The 18,768-nt window shown below is 39.6% G+C and overlaps 1 protein-coding gene across 17 annotated transcripts in view; it reads left to right on the forward strand.

The window, feature by feature from the left end:
* The window catches only part of MAGI2 (membrane associated guanylate kinase, WW and PDZ domain containing 2), a 756,464-nt gene that overhangs the window by 684,399 nt on the left and 53,297 nt on the right, over positions 1-18,768 (forward strand). For 13 of the 17 annotated variants that reach the window (XM_087764995.1, XM_087764994.1, XM_087764980.1 and 10 more), the window contains 3 exons: positions 5,532-5,724; positions 6,702-6,788; positions 8,815-9,063. In XM_087764995.1, the coding sequence (XP_087621121.1) occupies positions 5,532-5,724; positions 6,702-6,788; positions 8,815-9,063 (529 nt within the window). The remainder of the gene's footprint in view (positions 1-5,531; positions 5,725-6,701; positions 6,789-8,814; positions 9,064-18,768) is intronic. The other 4 variants (XM_009462907.2, XM_087764984.1, XM_009462908.2 and 1 more) reach the window with 1 other exon arrangement.

Raw genomic sequence — 18,768 nt, forward strand, 5'->3', positions numbered from 1 at the left:
AAGGAATTAAATTAGAAACGGTGCATCACTCAGCCCTTTACTGCAGAGTGTGACCTGGCATCTTTTAATCTTGACTTTCCAAAACCAAGTTTAAGCAGATTTTTAAAATATATGTAAGACTATGTATAACTGTGTTCAATGTAGGCAAACTATATGTATGCATAAGGTTAAAAGATACTGTTGACAATGTAGTTTATTTCCAGAAGCACAGAAGGCCCCACCAGGGAACGGTAGTCCATGTCCAGGTTAGATGACAACATCATGTGATGCATCAGGCATAAAAATGGTAGTTTTATACCATTAGGAGGGAGACATCCCCGTAACCAAATAACAGGTAACAAAACCAACATGGATTCATCGCAGATGAAATAAAATATAAAACATATACACAATTTTTAAAAGAAATGTGCACACATTTTGGTAAATTAGTGAGATATATGTAAATACTATAATTTTGAAAGAGCAGGCAGAATTAGTACTCCTTCAGAATAACTTTGATGATGTAACTATGGTTTGTCAGCAGGGACTAATCCAAAGTTGATAATGATAACATTTTATTATCACAACCTTATGCATAGTCTGAGTCCTGTGTTACCACATTTCTGAGATAATGTATAACTACTTGATACATTTATATATTCCATATTCAAATTCATACAGAATAATATAGTTGTCATTCAAGCATTAACATTAACCAACATATGGCCCTAAGAAACAAAGAAGCTCCTCTATTTTAAAATTGTCAACGTCTGTCGAAGTACTGATAAATATTAATAGTTTACTAATGCCTCCTGTAAAACAAATGCACTGTATTCTAAAAAAGGTGCTTCAAGTGCTGATTGAAATGCGGAAACTCTATTTTAGAATAAGTGTTTGGAATGGATTTTCAAAGCTAAATAAGGTATAGCTGTACAGAAGGACTCCAAAACAAGACTGTTTCATCATCTACACTTGCAGTGTGCCTGAAGCCCCTCTGGCATCTAACTTTCTTCTGTGGAACATGTCCCAGCACACATAAAATGAGGCCACTGAGCCATCATCTGCACACTCTCCAGCTAAGCATTTTTCCTGTCCTTTCTGGATGGCCTAGCCAGTACGGTTTCTCAAAGCTCACCTACTGGGTGAAGCCAAAAAGGAAATCTGTTAGGAGCTAGTGGAAATGTCCCATTTTATCATTTTATCCTGCAAAGAACTGGCAATAGTGGAAGATTTGAAAGTCTCGTTCTACCTGCTTTGGACAGTAATGTCTGGTGGCATTTCCCACCTCCCAGGAAAGTGTAGCCAGCTACAAGGCCGCTCAGTATTCTGGGAAAGTCTGTCTTCCTTACAAATGGATAATTAAGTAGTCACAGACTGAGTGTCTGACTGGCTCTGCAGTTTGGAGGTTTACGACACTCTTATGGGGAAAAGTGCAGCTCACATGCCTCATCTAAAAGATGCTTATTTATATAAAATGGAATGATTTCAACCTAAAGGACTGCAAGAAAACTGGTTTAGAGTATCTAATATTCTGATGGTTAAGGGTACATGCTGGAGTTGTGGGAGACCTGAATTTATGTCTCTGCTCAACAATCCAGTAGAGTGGGAATTTGGAAATGAGTCTTTTGTGTCCCAGCTACATAGATTATGCACTGAACTGTCACAGAGGAAGCAGCTCTTTCTAGTTTCTTTTCAGCAAAGGACTGACCTGGCTTTAGTGTCCAAAGTCAGAGAGTCATAGCTGGATACCAAGTGCAAAGATAAGCACCTTGCTATTTTTGGAGAGCAGGACCAAAAATACTGCCTTCTGTGAACCACCTTCTAAGACACTTCACTGTCCTGCTGAACAATTGCTCTCAGCCTGCACTTAGCCTCAAGGTTGCTCTCTCTATTTCAGGGCTTGCAAATACAAAAACATTTTTCCCCCAGACGTATCAATCTAACAGGCTTTATGTCTCCCCACAAACCATGTCTCAAAGTCCTCAGGAATGAATAAGATCCTAGCTTGAGGCTGAGGATTCTACGAGGCAAAAAGGCACCTCCTTAGAGCTAGATGTTGCAGTGCAGAACTTCCCAGTTCTCACTCCCTCTTTGTTGCCCATCTACCTGTTTTCACTGCTCAAATTCATCACTAATAAAGACGACAGATGTACTCCACTTTTTTTAGTTTCCATCTAATTTGTATTCAAAATACAAGACTTCTTAACTCTGTTTTCTCTCCTCCACTGCTTCCCTGCTCCCCCATGGACAGCCTACCTGCAGCCTCCCATTCCTTTCACCGCCAGAAAAGACGAGGCAGTTTCTGCCTGTCCTCCAAACCCCTGCATTTCCTATGAAACAAGAACTGAGACACTTTGAAATGTTTGTTTCAGCTCTCCTGCTGTGCCGTCAGGCAACACAGAAGAAAAGGAAGTTTTCATTGCCTTTTGTCTTTGTGGTTTGATTTCAAAAAGGGAATATGGATTCTTCGGCATAAGGCAATAAGTTTTTCAAAGAAGCAGAATCCACATAAAGTTTTTTTAGAAGGATAATACTGACACTATACAGGGACTGTAGCTTAGTTTCCTTCTAGTTATATCAGCTACCTGGCACCTTAGAACAAGAAAGTGCTGCTGGACTACTCCACTTTCCATATTTGTGAGCATAAAGACGCTTTCTAAAGGAAAGGCTTAAATTTATTGAGAAATTTCAAATATCAAGACTGTGGGTTGTGCCAGTTCCAACCACCTCTCAAATCTCATGAGATCACACCACCACAGGTATTTATCACATCTCCCAGTAAATTGAGGAGTTAGAGATAATCTGACTCTATTACACTGAATTATAATATCACTGAAAGGCTGCAAATACACATAAATTGGAACTTTACTGAAGTTGCAAATTGCTGTCCCAAAGTGGAGAAGTATTTTGGATACATTTGTGCAGCTCAAACTCAAAATCACAGGAACATATACATAATTACACTTAGAGTTTCACCTTTTCAACACAGATTGACTGGGATTCTTCTCAAAAATGCCTGCAAGATGTATGTCTGTATTCCTTTTATGATCAATGCCAAGAAACAGACATTTCTAAGACATAACAGATGTCCATAGAGCAAAACATTAGGATAATGCAGACTATGCCTTAAGAACTCCTATTTTTAGCAGTGATTAGACAGAGTTCTGATTATTAGCTTGGATTTAGACATCACAGACACTTAAAATTAGGTAAAATGAATCACACCTTTTATGTGTATTACCTGAATTTTACTATGTGCCCATGAATTTACTGTGTTATATTCAGAAAAACTGAAACACAAAGTCAAATAATCACTAAGAATTACAGAGAAACTCAGTATCAAAACAGATTAACATGTATGAGTTAATAGACCCAAGCTTCACTTTCAGATTATGCTCTGTCATAATCTTCTTAATCCCAGCATTTCTCATGTTTAATCTCAAGCAATAGGTGAAACTTCCCCTTTTCTCTACAACACACTCTTTACTGCCTACATGTCATCATCCTTTTCCTCACACATTCAAAGCAATCTCATGCTAGTATGAAACTGCATTACAGAGGTAATATAATCCTGATAAATATTTTTCCAAGTTGTGTTTCGCTTGTAGAATTTGTAACTATTATGGAAACTACTCAGACATGAGATGAGAGCAGATACTGGATAAGAAACAAGTTCAGACACAAAAAAATGAAAAAGAAGGAAAATTAAGTTATTCTTGCTATTAAATATACCCAATAACAGATATAGTGGCCATCATCTTGACAAACACACCTACCTGAAGTGTTTAAAGTAGGACTCTGCTGCTTATGTTAGGAGTCAGTTCCACCACTGAGATGAGTAACACAATCACATTCCACTGTGGACATGTGAAATATCAGCAATAATTACTTAAATAGTCAAAACTAGAAGGAGTTTTTGCACTTTGCTGTAGCTACTGATGACCTACCATGCTGTGAGCTGCATTTGTGTTTCTCCAAAGGTTAAAGATGCACAAATTGTTCAATACTTTGGCAGCCAATTATAAAGAAACTGCAAATGCTCAACAAAACCAAAGGAGGAAGGCCATCCCTACAAATCTTCCAAGCTGCAGAGGTTTATCACCCATCTCTTACCAAGATAACTAGGAAAAAATTCTTATTCATGTGAGATGCCCAAATGTAAAGGTTTTGAGAATACTTTGTGGAGATCTAGCTAAACGTAGCTTTGTACAGCTTTTTTCCTGTCCAGTAAAAGAGCATAAATACATATTTCATAGTTGGATTTTGCACAAAGTATTTTCCAAAGCTTTGAGGTATATTCTTTCACTATTTGAAGAACAGAATGGAGAACCTGAAAGGGTCTCTCTGGCAGCTCAGCCTGGCAGTGCTTAACAGGATCCCAGGAACACCAGGAAGCAGGAAAATGCCACATCGTGTTCTCTCTTTGCTAAGTTTTGAAAGCAAAAGTGAGCCAAAGAGAGGCTACAAACAGGAAAATTCTCCAGGCTCCACATGGGCTTTCATTTAAACACTCTGGATACTTGCAACTCTGCAGCTAAGACCACAAAAAAACACAAGACCACCTGTGTGACTATCACATCTAGCCTTTGCCGTTCATCATGAAAAGCAATACTTGATAGCTTTTATCTTTTATTTTTTAAAGCAGATTGTCACACGGTATGTCATATCCATCATTCTGTGCTCACTCTCACACTGAATGAGAGAAAGGAAAATTTGGAACACTCTCCGTGAATGCTTTAATATTCTTTCAAAGAAAGCAGGTTTTGTTTGAATCCATCTCAACTGCTCTATCAATTATTCCACTGGGAAAATATATATGTCTTCTTCTAATAAATTATGTGAATTTATGTGCATAGAAAGTGGAGAAAGTCATTGAAAGGTTTTGAACAGATTTTTACTAGTTTATATGTCCCATACAAATTACATTTAAATGTCAATTTAGGAAAACAACATCTGCCCAGAGTAAGCTGACATTTTTCCTCTTTTTCCATTTTGTTAATCAACCACTACCTGAGCAATTATTCATTATGAGTAACAACATTTGATGTAGCACTTCTTCTAAGCAAACTCTGTGTAGTGGGGTCACTTCCACTACTGACCTCAAGTGTATTACTCCAGGTGCTTAAAGCACACAGCAGCGAGGAACCTTTGATAAGAAGTATGCAGACTAACTAATTTTAAGTCAAAAGGACCCTTATGTGGTATTAATCTGTTTAACTCTTCTGAATAATGTAGTCTATATAAACTCAACACTCATTATAGACAGATTGTCTTGATTTGAAGATATCACGTAGATCATCCTTAGATCGGGATTCTCAGGTGTATCACTCCTATGCAGGCAGAAAACATCTTACCTTCTTACCGAAGGCAAGGAAGCATTTTCAATTATATCCATAGAGGAGGAGCACAGCTTTCAGACATACACAGATCTCTTCACCTGCACTGAATTACTAGCTTAATTTTGAAAGAAAAGGAAAATCACTGCAACATTCATGGCACTAAATTGGAGGCTCAGTGTACATATGATGGGATTTTGTTTCTTTGCTGCCTAGATTCTCATTGGAGCAGTAATTGCCATGGGCTCAGCAGACCGAGATGGTCGTCTCCATCCTGGTGATGAGCTGGTGTATGTAGATGGGATTCCAGTGGCCGGCAAAACCCACCGATATGTGATTGATCTTATGCATAACGCTGCCCGAAACGGGCAAGTGAATCTTACTGTGAGGAGAAAGGTGCTACCCACAGGTGAGTGAAGCCTGGGAAAGGTGGAAGGAAAAGCAGATCTCAATGCTGGCAGCGCAAACAGGTGTTGTTTTAAAAAAACAGAGAAAATTAAAATCAAAGTGAATGTTTGTGTCATTTTGAAGACAGAATAATTGTAAATATGTGTCCCTTGTTTCTGTGACAAAACCACTGCAGCTGAGTGTTGTTTCCTTCAGAAGTGGAAACAATCTTGGCAACCCTGGTGTGGTGATCATGAGTGCTCTGGATTTGTTCCATGCTGTCTTGGTCTGTGCTGTTTCCTCTTGTCCACTTTTGGGACAAAATGTTCACCTAAGTTAAAGCTGTTAAAGCTGACTGTGTCAATAAGCAATCAGAGAGAGGCTCAAAGACGGTTAACTGTTCAGGGCAGGAACTCATGTCACTCTTGTATGTGTTAAAAGCCCATTTCTGGTCTCACTGATGTCATCTGGAATTTCCGCCCCCCGACGGCAACGCAAGCTGGCTGAAAACCTTCTGGATGGCACAAACGGCTCCTTCAAGCAGACACATTCAGAAAATAAACCTAAAACAATATGAAGTATTGGAAGTAAATTAAACCTTTAGACTAGCTCAGTCTCAATTATTGAAAAACACTGGAACCTGGAAAAATGTGTGGCAGCATCTCTTAAAGTTTTAATGGGAGAATTTGCTGTCATTCCATTGCAACCTTTGCTTACTCAAGGAAAGAAGTTTATTTAAGAACTTTTAGAACATTTGTGGTGAGTGCACTTCACTGAGGCACCAGAAATGAGCAAAACCACGTTCCCAGCCTGTCCTGTCTCCTGCCTCCCCGTGCCCTAGATCCACTGTCATTGCCTGCGCCATTCCCCTTCGCTCCCCTGCCAAAAAGCCGCCCTCCCACTCACCTTCGTCTTCGCAGTCCCCCTCCCACTGCGGCACCGCAGCTCCCTGCCAGCCGCGCTCTCGCGGGACTGACTTTCTTCTGTTACTGACTCCAGAGTCCTCCAGCCAGAAAGGTCCCCCTCCGCCCGGCTCGACGCCCCCTCGCAGCTCCCCCAGCGCTAGGAAAATGGCCAATAACCAAGGTAATCCGCCGAGCACTTGCGATTAGCACCTTTCCTGGGTCAGCCGGCTGTACAGACTGCAGGCAAAATTAGCAAGAGGGTTAGCACAGAGCGGATGCCAGCCTTCGCTGCTGCTTGTTAAATATTAAATAAAAGGGTCTGTTAGACACTCTGGTCTCCTGGCACAGAAAATGAAGCAAGCTGGTAAAACACCTGGAGTTATTCTTGGGCCTTGAGAGTGCCACACCGGGGAGTATAGTGTGTAACTCATTAATGTTTAAGCATTTCAGGAGCTGAACAGGATTTTAATTTGGTGTGCTACAACATAAGCTTTGTGGAAAAATTATAAAATTACTGATGTTGGGCATGACTGAAAAATGCTATACTAATGCATCAGGCCAAATGATTTCATGTGAATTTCTCACTAGCATGAATGTATACAACAGAGGGATCCGGGGCTTTCCTTACCTGCCTGATAGCTAATATACGTAACTTAGCCCTCACCTGGAATCGCCATTTTGCACAGATATTTACCCAGGTCTGGAACAGAAAATCACCATTCACAAGCTCTGGAAAATAATTTGATTAGGAAAATGTGGTATTCAGAACAATGTGGATTAAAATGCCATTTTTTCCCAGGCAGAAGCAGAATATAATTTTTCTGATTAATACCTATTGCACAGCTGGCAATCAAATGGCCATTTAAACTTTTCCTCCTTTGTCTTTCTTTTCCTGTACTTAATGGCATTCAGCTGCATTCTCTCACGGCCAAGCCAGCTCTTGGTCATTCTGCAGGGTAAGATAATTTCCTTTCTGTTGCAGCCATACTGACATAAACAATATTCAGCTTTCTGAAACATGACAGCCAGAAAATGAGATCTCTCTTGTCACTGACTATGGCATTTAGCTGCAGATTTGGTTCAATAACTCTTAGAGATTTTCAATTCTAATGCAGGAGTATAATAATTGTTTGGTTTTCTTCCTCTTTATTCTTTCTAATCACTTTATTTCGTAGTTGCAGAAGGACTGCTAAAGGACACACCTGACCGAGAAAACAACAGCTTGTCCTTGGATGATGTTTATTTTATTAATATATACACACTGAAGGTCTAATTTGCAAGCTCTCTTCCTAGGATGTATGTGTGTATGTGTAAGCTCTTCACATGTTCAGTAGAATGACTCTGCCACTCTCATTGCTCCAAACAGAAAACATATTACTTATATTCATCTGAAAGTTCTGTATTAAAACTGTCAATAAATGCAGATTTGTGTAAACAACTTAGATCTGTGAGGAATATAAATCTTTTTTTTCCCATCTGGAAGTGTAACTTTACTGTTTTCAATTGCCAAAATCCTTGTACTAAAAAAGTGTGTAATCCCACAAGATTTAACTTGTTCCCTGTTCTTGTTACTATAAAGCAATACTGAAGTGTGGATGGACTCTATTTTCACTTCTGCCCTTTCGAATTCGCCACGCCAGAGCATCTTCAAAACCTTTAAATGACCACTGCTTCTGTCACAACACCCACAGAAAAATAATTTGTGATTATTTTTCATTGTATAACTGCTCTGTTCCATGAACATCTTTTCAGCATGCTAATCAACTTGTAAGAAGAACATTATGCAGCTAATCCTAATTACTCTGTGTTAGCTGCCTGCTTAAATTCTTTTAGTCCAAACACAAATAATTTTATATTGGATTAGCTGGTCACATTTTCCTCTTGATGACAGATCAACCAGCAGACAAGGGAATAGTGCTTGCTAATGTTTTTGCAATCCACATAGCCACTGTTTCTTACTTTCCTTTCCTCCCTTTTAGATAGCTTAGCAGTGAGCGTTCATGCTTGCTTTATCTGATTGCCCTTGAATGTTTTGCATAATTGTGTAGATTCCTGTCTCTCTGCATCTCTTACAGTTCCAGTTTAATACTTGTGGTAGTCTGGGCTATAGACAGTCAACTGTATTCATGTTGCATTAGCAAATGTAGTGCAAGTCACAAAGCCACTGAGCAAGTCAGACTGTAATACTGGTGTGATTTATGTTGTAGGAGAACCGTGCCCAGAGAATGGCAGAAGCCCAGGCTCGGTGTCTACGCACCACAGTTCTCCAAGAAGTGACTACACTACTTATGCTAACAGTAATCACGCTGTGTCTAGTAGCAATGCTACACCCCCCGAGGGCTTCACTTCTCACAGCCTGCAAACCAGCGACGTTGTGATCCACCGCAAGGAGAATGAAGGCTTTGGCTTTGTTATCATCAGTTCCCTGAACAGACCCGAATCTGGGTCCACAATAAGTAAGTAAATCACATTTTTCAGCTTATATTTTTCCAAGTTCACCCCTAATAAAAAAAATAAATTCATTAAAACCTGACACCTGCTAATTAATCACTGCACAGATTAAAGCTGAAGGGCCTCTCAAGGTTGCTTCCAGGGTCACCATTTGTCTGTTGCGTCTTGGACAAAACCAAAGGTTATTCTGGCCTCCGAGGTTCTGTGCTTCACACACTCATTTGGCTGTCAGAGTATGACAGGATTCACCCACAAAGTAGCTTTTCTCTGTTCTTATATCCCAGAGAGACAGTCCACAAGTAAATATCAGGGTTATGTGAATAAATTATTCCTCCACATGCAATTGAATTTTTTTTTTTTTTTAAATCAAGATGAAGTTCAGGACCTTGAAATAAAAGCTGCAGGAGCAACTGGAAAATGGGAAAACTGGTTAGACAGAGGTCTAGGGAGGTTGATTTTTTAATTAGGTGGACCTAATTGTCATCTTGCAAGTTGCAGCCTAATACAGTCCTTTCCCTGAATTCAAAATATGTTTTGAAGGAATTTTTCTTTTGCCCAAAACTGCTTCCTGAGGAAATAAAAAAGCAATTTCAACTTATAGGGCCAAACTTCACTCTTCTAAATTCATAACAGAAAAGCAACTAAGAGAGTACTGGGAAAGCCATATCTCATAATAGCAAATGATCTCAGAAAACTTCTTTGCAGTATTTCATGATCATGCAGTTATTAAAAGAGTTGCTTTTCCTATTACCTCAGCTGAATTTTAAAATTCCATGATTGCCAGAATTTATACTGTAATAAAACCATGGATAATTAGCCTCTTGGGACTCTGAGTTTTCACTTTATTGAATATAATAGCCAATTGGAAGTTCTTTGCAGAAGATCAGACAGAAAAAAAAATAATCCATAGAGAACATTGAGATACATACATATTAATCAGTTAAGTCAGTCATTAATTTTTCAAGAAAATTATTATAGAGTTTGTGGTTGGGGGAGATGGAGAGGGAAAGAGGAGAGGAAGAGAAAGAGAAAATGACAAAGCAATCAAAAGTTCTGTGACTGGAGTATTTTGCTGAGGACAACAGACCCAGGTTCAAGATCCTGCTTTGCCTCCTACCCTCCAACATGTTCTTGAGTTACTTTTCTTTCTCCCCAGGCAACTACATAGGTAGCCACTGTTGAACCTCAGTTGAACACCTCCAATAGTAAATGAAAATTACAGCCTGCTGTGGAAGTGACAAGCAAATTTATTCAAATAATAACTGCATTGAATTTCAGGGATCCCAAAGAGCACCCAAATCCTAAGTTTACAAGAACAGCAATGAACCAAAAATTACATTTGCTGTAGACAGTGATAGAACAGAGAAGTAATTACCCTTTCTATGTGAATTCTTCTCCAAAAATGTAGTAGAAAAAATATGCTGAAAATTACACACTCTGTCATCAGTAATAAAAACAGGCTAAAAATCATTGGTTATTTGTAGTTTAAGGGAGGTTAAAGGGAGGTAAAGAAAATCTTTAACAAAGTAATTTGGGCTATATTAACAGAAGCATAGACAGTAGATTGAGGGGAAATTATTATCCCCCTTTAGTCATCACTCATTAGGACCCCTCTAGAATACAGCATCCAAGTTTCAGGCCCTTTAGTAGAAGACAGAACAGAAAAACTTCAGCAGCAACCACTGAGACCTCCTGAGGTCCCTTCCAACTTGAAATAACCTGAAATCCTTTGATTAAAATGCACAATTAGGGGTAGAAAGCATATTAATGGTAGGAAAGTATCAACTGGATGTAGGAGGTGTAATGTCCAAAATACAGCTTACATCAGTATCGAAATATGGATCTGCATGACACCATGTCAAGCACCTTGGTAGTCATTCACTTCTCATGGCAGTAGTATGTTAATTTGGTGAAATATTGTACTATATTTCCAGTGGTTTTGTTTTCAGAGCCACTGTGATTGTTGCCAGCTCATGCATCCCCACGTGGCACAGAATGATGCTGTGCAGACATACCCTAAACATACGCAGTTAAGCACTAATGTAGTAATTGCAAGGCAACTCCGAAAGAATCAAAATGGGCAAAATAGGTCAGAAAAGGGAATATCTTGTAGTGCCAGACGCTGCTAGGAATAGCATAGCCTAAGAAATCGTCTCACTGGGAACATCCTCAGGGCAAAGTGAAGAAGAGTTCCTTTGATTTAAGAATGTTTATTTTGATAACTCTATTCACCTCTCTACTTTCTTGTAAAAGAAAGAGACTTGAGGACTTGGAAATGTAAGTATCATCATCACTTTTACTCAAGAAGGCAATTAATTGTGCACTGAAAGTATTCCTCTTTCATGAAATCACACTTATACACTATGTTTTACAACCCAACAAATTGCAACAGCTCTTGCTCAGTACAGGAGCATGAACCTTGTGTCACTAGGCACTTGTGCTTCAAGCACTGTTAAGATTGAGGTAGTCATTCAAACAGAGTTGCTACTAGCCTCAGAGCTGCAGGTTCATGGGTTTGCTGCTTTGCAGTTGGCCGAAAGCTCAAGGTGTTACACATAAACTCACCCTCTGGGTGTTTGCCAGGGAAGTTAAAACTAGCTCTGGCTGTGAAGCTGTAGGACCACCTCATGAAGTCAGGGTAGCAGTGCTCCAGCTGGGTCTCATACCCCTTTCCCATGCTCTCTCATGCATGTGCACTACGCTGCTCTCACATAGCCTCTTAGGATTGCTTCACGCTCCCTCTAATCTGGAAAAGAGCCACAAAAGGCTCGGGGGCTCCGAGAATTGAGAATGTCATTCTTGTTCCAAGAGGCTTAAGGTCTTGGTCAACTTCTCTCTTGACATGCTTTGCAAGGAGTTCGTTGTTACTGTTGATTTACAGACCTGCCTTTGCCTTGCAGAAATTTTCAAAATACTAAGTGCATTTTTTTTACCCTTGGTAGAGGCACAGAGTGAGGGTAGACTACAGCCATAATTAGAGAATAGAGTATTTTTTCACATTTTGTGACAGGCAGCACTGTAGTAGCTGTCATTTTAATAAATTACTATTAAGTAGTTTGGAGCCAGCCTTTATAGCTGGATGTAATTTTGACTTACTGGCACTTGCTTAAACATCCAATTCTTGTGGCACATTTATTTTCCTGTGTTCTATAATGGTAGAAGCTTTGTCTCCCCTTTGTCAAAGCATCACTTGGGATGTTCTCTAATCCAGCACAGGGAATTATCTTGCACCAAACTACAGTTCTGATGTGGGGCAGATCAGGAGTGGAAAACGAGTGACAAGGATTATGTGAAGAGATTTCACAGGGTAAAGCAGGGGCATAGACAAGGTCAGCCATGCTTCAAAATTATATCAGTAAAAGAAGATAAAGTGGTAAATAAAGAACTGTGTTTGAGTGGTACATCCAGGAGCAAGTCATTTTGGCCAGTGCAGAGCACAGAGGATCTTAAAGTGCTAAGAGACTAAAAAAAGAAAATTCACCTGGCCAGGCTCCTGACCTGTTCCTAATGAAAGGATTAACTTCCACTGCCCTTAAAACATATTATCATGCTTTTCCCCAGGCTCCGTCCCGACATTAAAGGATGCCTTGGTTCCCATCCCTTCTCCTGATCCACCACCTAAATTTGACCTTACTCTGTGCTTTCTTCTGCTATGCGGGCTACACGTAGTTTATCAAAATCTTGTCATCTCCAGTGGTATTTCTTTAAAGAACTCAGAGTCGTGTTCCCAGCTGAATGCTTGGAAGCTAACTCTAGTGTTTCACTTTTAGTTTGGGGTGGATCTGGACAGTTTTAACCTCACAGCTCTGTGGAGATCTTCCCAGGCAACTGCCTTTGCCCCCCAAATTACGAGCATATATTAGATGCCCTGGTTCAGTGGCAAAGTGGCTAAACCAAGCAAACTACAGCCTATCTCTGAAGTCCTGTCCTGAAGAACAGCCTCGTGCTTCCCCCCTAAAAACACTTGCCATGCATGTCGTTCTGCGAGGAAGGGCCCTCCTGGGGCTGCCCCCTCCAAGTCTCCAGCATCCTGCAGCAACGTGTGAGGCCAGGGAGGTGCAGCTGTGCCTGGGGCAGCATTGCCTCACATGACAGTACTGAATGCCACATGACAGCTAAAATACTGAAACTGAATTAATTAATCTACCCATTGCATTATGTTTAGGATAATACTCAGTAGTGTGAGTCCTCTGTGGTAAAACTCCATTCTTGTGGAGCTTTTTACGGTATCAAGATAAGTTTGCTATCTGCATCCCATGGAAAAGCACTTGCAGCCAGCTGGAAATGGCCAAAAGGAGATTGTTGGATGAATTTGTTCCAGAGCTTTATGGAGTACACTTGTCCCTGCCTACTTCATATCTTCCTACTGCCTGGATTTCATGTGTTTGGGAGGCAGCTTCCTCTAGGAGAAGAACTTGTGATCCCCTGTAAATCTCTTAATACCCTAATTTCTGTAGAAAGAAACCATGTGTTGTAAACAGATCTTGTTAACTGGTAACTTCCAGTGAAATTGGAAAACTGGCAATATTTGCATGAATTTTACTGTAGCAGGGACTGTCAGTTAGCACAGTTATAAAGTGTAAACAAACTGAAAATACAGGCATAATCAATAAACATTTTTTTAAAAATTAAAGGCAGGTAACTCTGCATACTTGTTATGATCTTCCTCCTATTTAGCAAAAGTGGAGTTGTAGATATAATTTGCCCATACACTGCATATGCCAATGACTGCTGGATTTTCAAAACATGATAAAACAGAGTCTAATGAAAGAAGTTTCTCTCATTTCTCAAAACTTGCAGTCTTAACTAAAAACCATAAATCCAAGATAAGCCTCTGCTGACTGCAGAAAACAGCATTCTGAAATAAGTCCCATTCAGCCCCAGAGTTTCTTTGAACTCCTTGCATTTTAGAGATAAAAAACAGCTTATTGATCAATGATAACTGTGTGATCTGAGACAGTTATTTGTGCTGCAATTTCACCCCTGCTTCTTCCTGGGTAAGATGGTGCCTGGGGACACGATTTTCTGTGACCAATCTGCAGATTCTAAAGAAAACAGAGCTTTAGGAATTAGGATGTCTGTCTGCCCCAGCTTGGACATCTTTGGAACAGAGCAGTGAAAACCCACCTGCAGGGTGAGTCCCCTGTGGAAGATACTTGCAGCTTGTGGGCAAAGAATCTGGTTTCTCATTTCTACTTGGCTTTGATGATATTCGGGTTTGAGCTGTTCTTCTGCCTCTTCAGCTACAAAACCACACTTTCTAAGCTTGTTTAACTGATAGTATAATTTGGAGCTAAAAGAAATTGTTATATGATTTAGCTTTTCAAATCAATATATGCAATTAATAATAGTGAAAGAACCTTGAGAAGTGAAAGAGATTTTTAATATTACTGAAACTACATTGCTGCAGTTTGCAGGCATGAAATACTCAATTGGCTATTTGATATTTTTTGGAGAATAAAGCATAGAGGATCTTAACCACATCACTCCCCTCTCTAGATGACTTCTGTCCTCCAGCATGTTCCTGACTAGGTCATTTGGTCCTAGTGGTGCTGCTTTTGTGTTTTCAAAGAACAAACTCTGCAAGTTTTCTTAGCACAAACCTGGAAATGGAATCAAGTTTTTTCTAATGATTCTACAGGGCCTATTTTGCTTTCATGAGAAGCCTGAATTAAAGTACCTAAGGTCCATTATTTTTTCTTAGATCTTCAGATTTCTAAGGTATGTGCACTCCTTCCCACCTAGCTTCTTATGCCTGTGCTATGCAGATAAATACATTCCATATCAGCACACAATGGGATGTTTCAATTCATAAGTTCATTAACCTTATAAACAAAAGGGATTATCATCATCTGCAACTATGCAGCATGCCACAGATTTCTGTTCTCCAAATAAGTGTCACATAAAATAGCCAATCAATTTCAGTAAAATATTTTATCTTTACTCTAATATCAGCCCTGATAGGAAGTCCATTATACTCAAGCTTCCCAAATTTTAGATTATTCAGTAGCAATGAAATTACAGATGTTTACATTTAATATGTTCTCCCAATTAAAATCTCATATGCTGGAGCCTGCTGATTGAATGAAAACTCTTGCACCTTTTGAGAATTGAGGATACAATAAATATTCATGTGATCAGCTGTATGACATTGAAAAGGACAGCTGGCTCAGGAAGGTTCATTTGCTTGGTTTACTATCTATATCCGTTAACATTAGAAAGGACTGCAAGAATTTATCTGCCATAGGGTCTAATAGATAAAGTAGAGGTTCAATTTTTTTTCCTCTTAGCTGATCATTTTTGGCATTTAGCTACTATATAGGAGAAAAAACAGGAAAGTTTCTTTCTACAAAATACAGTCTCAACAGTTATGCCTAAAAGTACTGAACAGATGTAAAAAAAATTCTTGATGTAAACCAGAAAAGCATTATTTGTTGGTATTATCTTCTTAGAATCAGCTATTTCCAGCATATGGGTCTCCCAAGTGAGGAGAAATCATTTTTATTTCCAAAAAGCAAGAGGCTGATAGAAATATACAGTGTTAGAAGCAGTATCTGTATTCAGCAACAGCTCTGGCTTTGTGTACAGCTGACCCAAGCATGTGGACCCCTCAGGTGTAAAGCCACAGAATTGACTCTTTCTTTTCTATGACAAGAAGGTGTGGGAAGGATGTTAATTTGGATCATGAAGAGTAAAAGTGGGTGATTTTATCAAATAAAAATATTAATATAGAGAAAAAAGTGAATTTGTAGTTATCAGTAAGTTACTGAAAGAAGACCCTACATGCTTTCTAAATGGAAAAATGTCTTTTAAATAATTTTGTCTCTTAATTTTTTAATTTAAGTTGTCTTTTGCTAATAAGCTTACAGCTGATCATTGCACAATTAACTACCTTCTGGGAAAGCATCAGCTGCTAGGTGCCAGCGCTGGGTCAGTTTGTGTTCCTGACACAAATGCTGTTAATCTCTGAGGGAGATTTAGGGGGAGACATTGATGGCTTCAAGTATCTTAGAGGCTTTGGTGCTCTCAGGATTCAAATCTCCCTGAAGTCACAAATTTTTCATAAAACAGACTGCAGAAAAATTAGATCCCATCGTAAGATCCATTGTCAGGAAATGTTTCTGCGGCATTGCTGTTCTTGTCTAGGTTTTTTTTTGGCTCTGGGATTATGACTTCTGCCTTGGAAGGATTTTTTTTTTAGGTAGATAGCTGTATATATCACTCTTAAGTATTACATTTTGGATGACTTGGTAGTATTAAAGAAAAAAAAATCTATATATCTGTTTTGAAGGACTGTATGTTTCATATACTTATAAACTGTATCTCATTAATTTCCCGTATTTTCAACAGTTAAAAAAAAATCTTTATAAATCCCTGCTTACCATAATAGTTTTCCCTCACAGTCTCATCCATTGTGTAGTCTGAGAGAACTAAGAAATGAATTGTCCTAGAAAGGGGCAGCTTTCAGGGATTCCTGAAAAATAAAACCAAATCCAAGTGTTTCTGTGTAGCCTGCTAGTATTAAATGCTGCTCAGGTAACTGTGTTTTGAAATAGGTAGATCAAATTCTCTGCAGAGTATAATCCAGGCACGTGCTGCCACAGTTCAAAATGTACATATGTTTGGAGAACAGCTTGTGGCAAATTCTTAAAAGACGTGTGAATAGATTAGTAAAAAATTTTAAGGGCGAGCGGAATCATTTATCACCAGTCAAGTGATCTGGGACTTCCTTTAAAAGGTTCCATTATTAGATGCTCTGCTTAGATAAAAATGAAACGCTGAAGATGCAATTTAAGAAAAAATATGATGTGTTAACAAAGATGTAATTAAATACCAAACATGGCAGGTTTCTTCCCGTGATGCTGGGAGAGATCGAAGAGCTGTGGAGCTCCGCGCTGTCCCTGGCTGTGACCACTGGCAGAGCGGACAGCACCTACAGCAGACAGAGACCTTCCCCAGGCATCCCCTCAGCTTTCACAACCATGGCTTTCTGATTTAATCAGCAGTGGATCCACCCCTGTGAATTTGTCTAGTCCCTTTTTGAATCCTTTCATTCTTCTGGCCTTCCAGAAGGTTGCCCCAGCTTCTCTCCTCCAAGCTGCAGATGGCAATCTCATGGACTACTTTGAACAGAGGTTGTTCTCTGCTTCTGACTGCCACGCTGTCTTTCTCTCAATCTTTGCTAGCTCAGTGCTATGATTTTTGAGTGGGGGTATTGGAACTATCAGCAATACTCAGAGTTTAGGTGCACAGTAGTAACTAGCAATAGTTGTTTCATTTGCTATTCTTTTTTCTAAATCTTAAAATTCTATTTATTGTTTTACTAAGTTTTTGTTTTTAGAGAAGTAGGTACACTTATTTCAAGATGTCCTGAGTGGTAATAATTAATTTAGGGCCCATCCCTGCTTAAGCTTAGGCAGGGTTATTTTTTCCCCATGTGCATCATCTTGCATTTCTTTTCATGAGATCTTGTCTGCCACTTCACTCGGCCCACTCGGTACTGACAGTTTCACAGCTCTTCCACGCCTGTTTTAGATGTGACCGTTCTGAATGCTAAAAATTCTCCATTATGGAAATCCACAGTTCATTTCTACCTTTATTCCTTAGCTTTCACCTAGTTAATCGCCTATGAGAGTATCTCCTTATCACTTCACAAGAAGTATTTTACCACCAAAGGCTCTTAAAAATTAAAAGTTTTCTAACATATTCTAACATGTTCATATTTTCATTAACAGCCTGCATATCAGATAACCTGCATCCCTTAGAAGCACTCATGCTTGTAAATAAATCCTTAAATAAATCCTCCCCTGCCAGGGCAGCAGCAGGGACCATGGTGGCCAGGATATTGTGGCTTAGGAGGAGACTCAGGCAGAGCTCCACTGGGGAGAGCAAGCAGAGACCAGAAACTGCTTGGGATGTTACTGGGAGAGAAGGAGTTAGGAGATAAACTTCTCCTCATGTGATCTAGAAATGCACAGAAACCAGCTTCTGCTGAGTGGCTGTTTCATTAGTAATTCACTGGATTTGCCCATAAAACCCTGATATAGCATACCAGTGGTCTCCTTTGTAGACTGATAGAAATTCAAGTTCCTTCTGCAAAAGTTTTCCACGCCCCCCTCTGCAGCAAGGTCATATGACAATGCATTGCACCAATACAACCTCAGTAGAGGAGCATTAAATCCTCAAAAACCAAAGTGCAGTAGAAAAGGTACCTTGACAGACACGAGCTTTGTGCTGAAGGTCACCTCCTGTTGATCCTTTCATAGCACGGCAGGATGAAGGGAGCGCAGTGATACCAAACCGTTTGGAGTAGATACATTTCTTGGGAAGGTAAAGGCCATTAGGCTTAAGAGGAAGAAAAAAGGAATACAAAGTTCCTCCTCTTTCTCCCTCCCTTCCCTTTTCTCAGGATTTGGAATGGAATTGGACTCTCATGGCTCTCCCACGTCCAGCTTTTATTTTAGCAGACATCTCAAACACGCAGACATCTGCTCTAGTCACTTGTCAGGTGCAAGAAGTCCAACAAAAATTGTTCTGGCAAATCAATAGGATTTCCCACCCACCCACTTAATTATTTAGGCTAGCAAAAGCATCTTCTTTAGGGTTAGCAATGGCAAGCATGGGAATTTTAACCATGGCATCACAGCCATAACACTTCTCCTTCTTTCTTCCTACTAAATCTCTTGCTCTTTCATATAAAGCAGTCTCAT

This window comes from Nipponia nippon, unplaced genomic scaffold, assembly GCF_047370975.1.
Source record: "Nipponia nippon isolate SJK-2023a ecotype South Korea unplaced genomic scaffold, ASM4737097v1 scaffold_3, whole genome shotgun sequence".
NCBI lineage: Eukaryota > Metazoa > Chordata > Aves > Pelecaniformes > Threskiornithidae > Nipponia > Nipponia nippon.